Source organism: Schistocerca piceifrons, chromosome 5, assembly GCF_021461385.2.
Source record: "Schistocerca piceifrons isolate TAMUIC-IGC-003096 chromosome 5, iqSchPice1.1, whole genome shotgun sequence".
NCBI classification, from domain to species: Eukaryota; Metazoa; Arthropoda; class Insecta; order Orthoptera; family Acrididae; genus Schistocerca; species Schistocerca piceifrons.
In genome coordinates this window covers 11,932,928-11,942,839 of record NC_060142.1, presented here as the reverse complement: position 1 = coordinate 11,942,839, position 9,912 = coordinate 11,932,928, and the positions used below count along the sequence as shown (strand labels likewise).

The following is a 9,912-nucleotide window of genomic DNA, read 5'->3' as shown; positions in this document are numbered from 1 at the left end:
CCACTCGCAACAATTCACAAAGAATAACTCACGTCATCAGTGTGTCCGACACAGTGACATGGCAGGAATGTTCTGTGTTAGTTCGACAAGGTAATGCTGCAGCAGTCCCATCTTTCTGTGAAAAATGTGTGTCTCAGCTAAAAGTAGCAACGCCCAAATCAAAAATGGTAAAATCGGACACGGTCCAGTTTTTTACTCGACTGTCAAAATCGTCCCACTCCCAGCAGCGTGCCCGGCAGATACTCACTGCAGTAGGGCACAGCAGGCTGCCCCTTCTCCACGGCGAGGCGCTTGTGGAGGGCAGTGTTATAGTGGCGCCGGAGGTGCGGCACGCTGGTGAACCACCGTACGCACAAGGGGCAGTGGTACGTCTTGGGCAGTCGGTGCGGCCTGGCGTCCCAGTAGTCGGGGGGTGGCGGTGGAGCCGCGTAGCCTTCCGGAGGTGGGTCCACAGGGCACGGGGCCGCGTAGCTGTTCAGCGGTGGGCCCGCAGTGTACAGATCCGTGTGTCCGCTCGGAAGTCGGTCTGCCACGGGCGAGTCTTCCGGGGCCTGGACACTGAGGACACGCGGCCCCCAGTAAGGTGGTGGCAACTTCCCCCTCTTCGTCAGCAAGTCTTCGAACTGCTGCTGGAAAAGGTGAAACCTGAGATTTGCAGTCCTCCTACTGTACCCACAATATAACTTGGCACTTTTGGCTGAGGCTGCCAGGAGCCTAAATGTGTGTTCACCACCTAAAAACATGGGCTGTTGCTGGCAGTTTCATAGATGAGGTTGGCAAAAGAAAAAAAATCTGTACCGAGATGAGTTCATTCAACTTTTACATATTCTTCTGCTCCTATTTCGAAAGTGCCAAGTTATATTATGTATATATTATTATTACTATCATCATCATCATCATCGTTATTAACAGTAAACACAACAAATGAGTTCACTATGTTGGATTTTTAATTGTATAACTAGTCCAACTGCACAATATACCAGTGAGTAATTTGTGGAAATCCTAGTAAAGTGGTTTTATGTAGTTGGGGATGGATAGTTTTTCGAGACCCTTGTTTTTCCAGTGCCCACTCAGAGCTTGTGGCACTGCTTGAAGTGTTCCATGAGCTGCTGGAACTACTTTCACCAGTTTACACCACAGTCACTGTAGCTCAGTTTTCGAGTCCTCGGGTCTTATAAGTTTTTCAATTCTTTTCTCACTGATTCTGCTGTCACTGGAGGTGGAAATGTCCACGATCTGCAGTTATTTTTGCTACAAAATTGTGACGTTTGGTGTATCACATGTTCTGACATCCGATCTGAGGTTGAAAATACCACAATAAGTTGTTATTTCTGTTTTTGAGAACTTTTTCAGCTTTTGGTCCTTACTACAGGCAGAAGGTAACTCTGGCATAATTTCCAGTGGATTATTTGTACTACAGCATTGTGTCTCTGCTCATAATTGTCCTAAGCGGTCTTTTTGCATCAGCTCAAGATGTGGTGAATTGTTTCCTCAGCTCCTTTGCAGTCTGCACTTTTCTTGATTCTGGCTTTGATGGCTGTACTACTGATAACTTGGTTTTCTGCAGCAAAAATAAGTCCTTCAATTTTCCTCATTCATGGTTCTGCTGGTGCTTTCTTTATCTGTTTCACCTTCGATTTCCCCAAAAAATTGCACTCGTTCCATAGGTTGTCAGTCCAACATTAGAGTGCAGCTTTCTGGTATAGTGTCTTGGTTTCTTGTACTTTGAGATGCTTTCATTGTTGACTTCAATCAGTTATTATTATTGTTATTATTACTATTTTTATAGGTGTGATCAAATCCTATTAGATCACACAAAGCATCATTATTTAATTTTCTGTATTTCTTGTGGACGTCTTATTTTTTTCCATGAATTTTTTCTTTCAACAGTCCATTTTGTTTCCATTTACCGTACTTCATAGTTTCATTCCCAAGCTGCACTTGCAACCTGTTAATTTTTTGGCTGTATGATTTTCTCTCTGCCTTTCAAGGAATTTATATAGGCTGTTTCGACATCCTTTTTGAATTTGAGGGTGTAATTGTTCATCATTCTGTGCATGCTGAAATTTTGTGGGTAAGTACAAGGACTGTTCAATAAAGAATTATCATAATTTTTTTACGGTCATAATTTCTCACGCTAAAATTTAATCTTATGATATTCTGTTAGCTTAATGTGCAACAAACACGCCGAAGTAGTTTCATTGTAGGGACTCCCGATTCCTGCCTGTGAGAGGTAGGCAGGGTCGGACATAAGTATCGCCTACCGCTGCAATGGAGGTAACACGCGAGGAACAATATTCGGCTTTGAAATTCTGATTTCGTCACAACAAATCTTCAGCTGAGGCCTATACAATGTCAGAGGAGGCCTATGGAGAGTCTGTTCTTCCCTACAGCACAGCTCGAAGATGGTTTAAAATGTTTAAAGAGGGGAGACAATCAAAGGAAGGTGGGCCTGGCGCTCCAGTTACTGCTCTTATGGAAGGAAACAACACCGCTGCTGTCACTGTGAGACAGGATCGACGAATTACCTGAAGACCACTTTCTGAAATACTGAACATTTCATTTCATTGGGTGCCTACCACACGTTGATGACAGAAAAATTACAGATGACGACGTGTTTGTACGCGATGGGTTCCAAGACTGTTGATTCCTGAACAAAAGGAAATTCGCTTGCAGGTCTTCATAAAATTGATGTTAGAGGAAGATCCGGAGTTTCTTTCAAATGTAACCAGTGTTGATGAAACTTGGCTACATCATTTTGATCCCGAGAGCAAACAGCAAAGCTCAGTGTGGAAATCTTCATTACCAACCACCCAAAAAAGCAAAAGTGGTTGCCTCTGCTGGGAAAGTTATGATCATCTCAATCTTTGATATTCATGGAATGGTTTATCAGCATGTTGTACAACAACAGGTCATACTTATATCTCATTCAAAGTTAGTCAGCCGGTGAAATGAAATGACCGTATGGCATTGTTGGCCGGGAGGCCCCTTGCGGGGAAGTTCGGCCGCCGTATCGCAAGTCCTTTTTAGTTGACGCCACTTCGGCGACTTGCACGTCAATGATGATGAAAATGATGATGATGATGAACACAGTCATCACGAGGTAGAGAAAATCTCTGACCCCGCCGGGAATCGAACCCGGGACCCCGTGCGCAGGAAGCGAGAACGCTACCGCAAGACCACGAGCTGCGGTACTTTCGCGAAACAGTCCCTCAAATACTCTTCAATGGTACCCAACTACCATACTAAAAAAACAGTAAAAGACCTTGGAATAATCTTGGATGAACACCTAAACTGGGAAGAACAAACAGTCACAGCTTGCCGGAAATCGCTCTCCTCCCTACATGCAATTCAAAAATTTAGAAAAATATTTCCAACCCATGTGAAACAAAAATTAGTCCAAACACTAGTCTTGCCTAATCTTTACTACTGTGATGTAGTTCAACACGGCACAAATAGTGAAAATTCGAGATGCCTCGAGCTGGTGATGAATGCTTGCGTTAGATATGTATGCAATATACGGTTGTATGATCATATCAGTCCTTCATAATCCCAGCTAGGTTGGATACGCCCACATAAGGCACGCGATCTCCACATGATGTGCTTACTTCATCGATTTCTTAGCCACTGGTGCCCCCTACGTATCTTCTCACATTAAACACCTATCATCATTCCACAACCGCAATACCTGATCGGATACGTCTAGCATCTTGGCTGTACCTTTACATAACACAAAATCTTTCTCCGTGTCATTCTCCATCTCAGCCATACGAATATGGAACGCGCTCCCCTGTGATCTGCGTCTTATCCAGAACCACTCAACATTCCAGAGGGAACTCAAGACTTACATATTAGGGACGGTACAGCCACCATTGTTGTGCCCCTCTCATCTCTTTCTTTCTCCTCTCCATCATAGCTTCGAATTTTACCATTCTATTTCTCTTCCTCTAACCTATCTACCTCGTCTATGTCTCTTTCACCCCATTCTATCGTCTTATGTCTCTGCTTGATGAGAATAACTCACAAGCTGCAAGAATATAACGAGAAAATTCCCAACTAGCAATAGGACTGACATTCATAAAAGAAAAATATGTTTACTTTCATATACATAGTCATTACTATTATTATTATTATTATTATTATTACTATTACTATTACTATTACTATTACTATTATTATTATTATTATTATTATTATTGTTATAATTATTTTTTGATTGTTATAATTATCATTGTACTACTTTTATAATCTCTATTTTTTTCTTTAACATTAATACTGTATAACATGTTATATGTCCTTAATGTTCTGTAGAAACTGAAATTTGTTGAATCTGAGTATGCCTGGTTAGGTGTAAGAGAGGACCTGAAGGCCCTAATCTTGCCAGGTAAAATAAATGCATAAATAAACAGTAACTGGACAATACTACAGGGATGTCCTGAAACTGGATGTATACGGGGACAAGGAAAAAAAATTTCCGGATATCCCGTTTAAAAAATATGCTTTTTCCAGGAAGAAAATACACTTTTTCCGTGCTAAGTAACAGTAGGAGTTCCGTAGATTTTTTCCCTCCTAACTGTAAAACTTATCAATCCCTGGCGTAGAACTTCCCGGAAAAAAAAGGAGAGAGAGAGAAGACGGGAGAGAGAAGTTTTGGAAAGACTTTTAATGATAAAAAAGGAGAGAAGTTTCGGAAAGACCTTTGATGTGCAGCAACATTATACGCTGTATATTTTCGTATTACGAAAGTATAAATTTGAATTGCATCAAACACAGCGCGTTAGTTTCCGGAACGTTGAAATCGAGATTGCGATGTCCTTTTGTAAGCCAGTCATATCTCATGCCACATGATCTCGCCAGTGATAACAGCAGATATTCACAGCGTAGGACACGTGTTATAGTCAGCCAATAGCAAATCACTTTTCCGTAGCGGGAACACACAAAGAGGAAAAGTTAACGGTTTACATTAATATATATAGTACAGCTACAAGAAAAGCTAAGCTTTCACATATAATATTGGTCTCTCAGATTAACAAGCTACAAAAGAAGCCAAGCTTTCACATGTAATATTGTCTTTTTTCATGCGTTATACTTTAAGATACATCAAACAAATGTGCCAGTATATTTAAAATTATTACATAAATGTCTGGTCTACTGGGCTCGAAATTCTTGTAAGTGGCTGGTTCTCACAGTGTTCAGTTTTAAACGCTCTGTGATTTAGAAATTCATCGCACTTCCTCACACGTAACATAATTCATCTTGCGTAAAAAGAAATTTACTTTGAAAGTAACGTTTTTCGAACCACCGTTCGCAATACTATCCGGAGACTGTCAGAAATAGGTTCGATTTAGCTGTTGCCAGAGAGCGCTAGAAAAATGGCATTATTGCGCGTGCGCAGCTGCAGTGGTGTAGGAAGCCCGCATGTTCGTATGTATAAAGCACTAAGAGAGCTTACATTACACCATACAAGAAACAGGACATCAGAGGCTACTCAAAGAGCATCGAAATTTCGTACACCATACTAAAATGAATAATTCGGCTTGAAGTGCACATTGGTTTTTTCCAGATTCACTATGAAGTAGGTCCCATCTTTTCAGTGTGGTTTTTGGGATGTAAATTATCTTGGAGTACCAATATTGTACGATCTCATTTTTGGTTCTTTCTTATGGCTTAATGCCATACATGGCAGAAGATGATAACGTGCACTTTAAATTCAGCAAACTATTGGAACTACAAATTTCTTTAGCAAACTTGCAAAAATAACTTCATTGTTTTGCAAGGCGAATAATGCTTGGCCGCCAATAACTTGGAAATAAAATAAAATCAGAAAACTGAAACTAATAATATATTTTTGCTCTCCGTAATTATGTGAATGTACTTTAATTCACTTGATAGCTCCCGGCCACAGAAATCCGTTTTGTTTTCATTTCACGTGGGATCTGGAAACGAAGAGGTAACAGCGAAATCACTTTAACGCAAATACCGGTCATGCGGAGACTAACCCCCTCCCCACTACAACTCAGACAACTCTGCGCATGCGCGAATCTGGCAGCTACAGCGCGCGAGAAAACTTTTTCTCGTTTGCATCTGGCTGCTTGCTGCTACTGCCGATACAGCTAACAGCCACACTTCAAGTAGCGGGAAGCGGAAGCAGGTACTGTCATACACAAGTCAACTGCGGATGCGCGTGAGCCCGCTGGCAACTGGTCAAACGAACCTAATGTGACCAGTTGTGACGTCACGCTCATAGTTAAGGCTTCTACAGGAGCTCTACTCATAGCAAACAGTTTATAGTTACGAAGTATTACATAGTCTTCGCCCTACTTCCTTTGACATAATTTTGCTGCTTGCACAAGCGTGTAAGGTGTTTTGATGTAAATGGCGCATTTCCTTTGCCACTGAAGTTTCATTTCTTTTTCCTTTCGTTTATATTTTATTCCTGCACTATCATTCTCCAGTAGCAGGATAGAGTAACATTCTTTGCTAGAGAATCAATTCTTACCAGTCAAAATTACAAAAATTTAACTGAAAGCTAGAACAATGAAAAATTCGCGGAACTCCGAAAAATTTCCAGGTTTTTCCCGGTTTTCTCGCCGATGAAAAAATTCCCGGATTTCTCGGGTCTTCCGGGTCGATACACCCTGGAAAAACACTGCAAGTGCATATCAAGTGCAACAGACCACATTTCCGTGAAGCAGGCTGGATGCGCGGTATATTGCGAATGCTGTTGCTGAATATCTCGCAAAAATCAATGTGAAGTGCATCCGTCACCCTCCCTATAGTCTGGATTTAGCCCCACTTGACTATTTTCTATTCCCTAACATGAAGAAACGCCTCCGTGGGAGGCATTATCAATCATCAGAAGCGGTGGTGAAGGCTGCCCCGAGGCGATTTTGAAAGACATCTCAAAAATGGTCTGTAGAATGTATTTGAAGACTGGCAGAAATGCTGCGACAAGTGAATTACATTCATGGGACACTACTTTGAGAAGGACCATCAAAATTATGAGGATGAGTAAAGGTATGATGTCAAAAAATGATCATTCTTTATTGAACAGCCCTCATGTATTATTCCTGTGAGTCTTCAGTCTTCTTTTTCGTGTCTGCTGCAAGTTTTTGTAATTTTTCCGTTGTTTTCAATGATTTTAGCCTGTACCCATCTTCTGTGTCCTTTGGACTGAGAATCTCCCTCACAATTTTGCAGGACACTTTCTACGTATGTTTTTATGTGAAATGTGTGATTGTCATTGGAAACATATCTTCTGATTTGACCATATTTTAGTATTTTTTGGTAGATGTCGTGATTTCTTCTGTAGGCCACCTTCACTCTCCCAAAGGCAAATCCAATTTCTCCCCCATTAGGTTCAAGAGCCTCACCTAAGCCCTTGGAGTATGGGACTGCCTTGACTTGACAATACTGTGTAGACAATGTTTCCATGTAGAATTTTTACTAAGGACATTTGCAAACCAACTTGTTTAGCACATTTTTTGAAGTTTTCCATTTGTTAGACCGTAGTAGTGTCAGGTCTGGTAATATAGTGATAAAGTGCTTGCCTCGAAACTGAGACATAAGAATGAATACTGCTCGAACGACAGAAATATTTCAGTCTGCCTTTAATCTAGCTTTCATCTCACAATGATATGAAGATTCTTCCGGAACAACATGTGGTTTGGATTCCCTGTAAAACTGTAAGTTGCCTTTCCCTGGCGTGTGTACTCGGTGGGTTAGGGACTTGCAACTCACTGAAACTATGTCACTGAGCCACAATAAATTATTATTATTACTATATTGGTTTTGAATTTTCAACTCTTGTTCCCAATTTTAGATGACTTTTCCAGAATATGTTAAAGAAAAGTTGGAGACAGACCATCGCTGAAACAGATTACAGTTTTCATCAGGAAGGCATCAGAAATTTTGCCCAGGGACTTCAGTTTTGAACTTTATTGGCAAGTGTTTCTTTAAATGGGTTAAGAGCTTTTGCATCTAGTCACTGTTTTTTATTTTCCATCTCCACTTCTCACAGTGGAGATTACACTGTCAGGTACAGGTTACTTCCAGCTGTCTCAGGAATTGGCCTGGTAACTTAAGTGATGCTACAGTACTATACACAACATATGGGCAGAACACTAACATACCACATTACACACATTGGTGTGTCATTCACAATTGATGCTGTTTCTCACTTCTCAATCTGCATAGCTTACAAGCTTCCCATTCCCCTTCTTTGAGAGTCCATAGCTACCTTGATATCTGTTATCCATCTTCTATGTGGTTTACCTTGAATTTCCTTTATCCCACTGGGATTCACCTCTATTCATTCTACGTGACTGTACCATAGTAAGTCCTTTTTATCAATAGCTTCAATTATATTTTCTTCCAGTACGATCATTTTTTCAATTCTTCATTTCCTTGTGGTTTATATGGGTACCATATGCAACCAGTCACTTTTTCGTACTTTTATAAACATTTATTTTATCATTAACTACTTTTCGAGCCATGGCAGGCTCATCACAATATGGTGAAGTCAGAGGAATATTATATGTTGAACCACGTGCAGTTCTACACTATGGTCGTGGTAATGACACTGACTAAATCCACATAAATCACTAATGTAAATTACAGTTGCAGCTCATCATCCACAACCAATACAATTAGTGAAGTCTATATTTCTGATGTGGTTTTAAGTCAAGACCTCTGTTTATCACCTGCAATTTATTTTCGCAGGCAGGAGTCGATCTTTGCCTTTCTTTCTTTCTTTCTTATTTACCAGACTTTTGACATATGCTTTTTATTGTTGTTTACATACAATCTTTTTAGTTTTCTTAGTGATTTTTTTACACCAAAGGACTGATTCTAATTCTCAAATAACATGTTTCCCTTGTCCAATCTTATTTTAATATCTTCTACTTACTTTCCGTTCATCTAATTATTTAAAAAAAAGAGAGATAAAAACACACAGTACTAAAATTCACAGACTGTTAATCACCATTTACAATAACATCCTCAGTTTTCCTCGAATTCACTTTTAAACCCCAATCCTCATAGGAGAGAGTACAGTTTATCAACTACCAGTGACAGTAACTTCTCCACAAATGTAATGAACACTGCACACCAGTTTTAAAGAACAGGAGCCAATTAACAAACCTTTGTTAATCTGGAATTATACTGACAGCACATTACCAATGTTCGCTGTTCTGGTGCATCCACAAGATAAAGCTATAAATCAATTAGTCTTAAGACACTGTTATTCCTTGTGTGCCTTTTCTGGGTTTACGAATGTTAAATGGATTGCTAGCCCTTTTCCGATGCATTTCTCTGTCAGTTTTTTAAGTATGAAAGTACCATCTACGTGTGAAAGATCAGTGCTGAATATGTTTTGCCCTTCAGATTCTTTAAAGTATTTTTCAACTCCGTTTTTCAACACTCAGAGACCGTGCACTGGGCACACACTTACGTGTTCACAGGTACCCGAACTACATTTCAGTCACTCAGTAAAGTGATAACTCAAAATATCATTGTCAACAGATCTGGAGAAATTGCCACTGCGTCTTTAGACCGGTTTCGTCAGACGAGAGATTGGTTTCTAAGCGTTTCGATGGACTTAATTACTTCAGTAAGATCGTTTTTGCAAATGTGAAATATACCCCATTGAGTAGCTTTCATTGCAGAAAATATTAGCAATCTACTCTGTCAATTATATTGCTTGTAATTAGTGACAGCAAAAATTGTTTAATAATCCTTGTGATTTTGCAGACACAGTTCTGATTCTGATTACTGGTTGCTCTACGTATCTATCCACATCAAGGCTGTTGGGAGAGACTCGAAGATTCAAGACAGCTCTTGGAGGATTTGCAGTTTAAAAGTGACATAATTGTGAAATAAGTGTGCAGATGAGAGATTAAACTGTGTTTTATT

The 9,912-nt window shown here is 40.0% G+C and overlaps 1 protein-coding gene across 1 annotated transcript in view; it reads right to left on the bottom strand.

The window, feature by feature from the left end:
* Window positions 1-203: 203 nt before the first annotated feature.
* The window catches only part of LOC124798078, a 362,131-nt gene continuing 352,422 nt past the window's right edge, over window positions 204-9,912 (bottom strand). Inside the window, exon 10 of the mRNA XM_047261317.1 lies at window positions 204-626. Within this exon, the coding sequence (XP_047117273.1) occupies window positions 204-626 (423 nt within the window). The remainder of the gene's footprint in view (window positions 627-9,912) is intronic.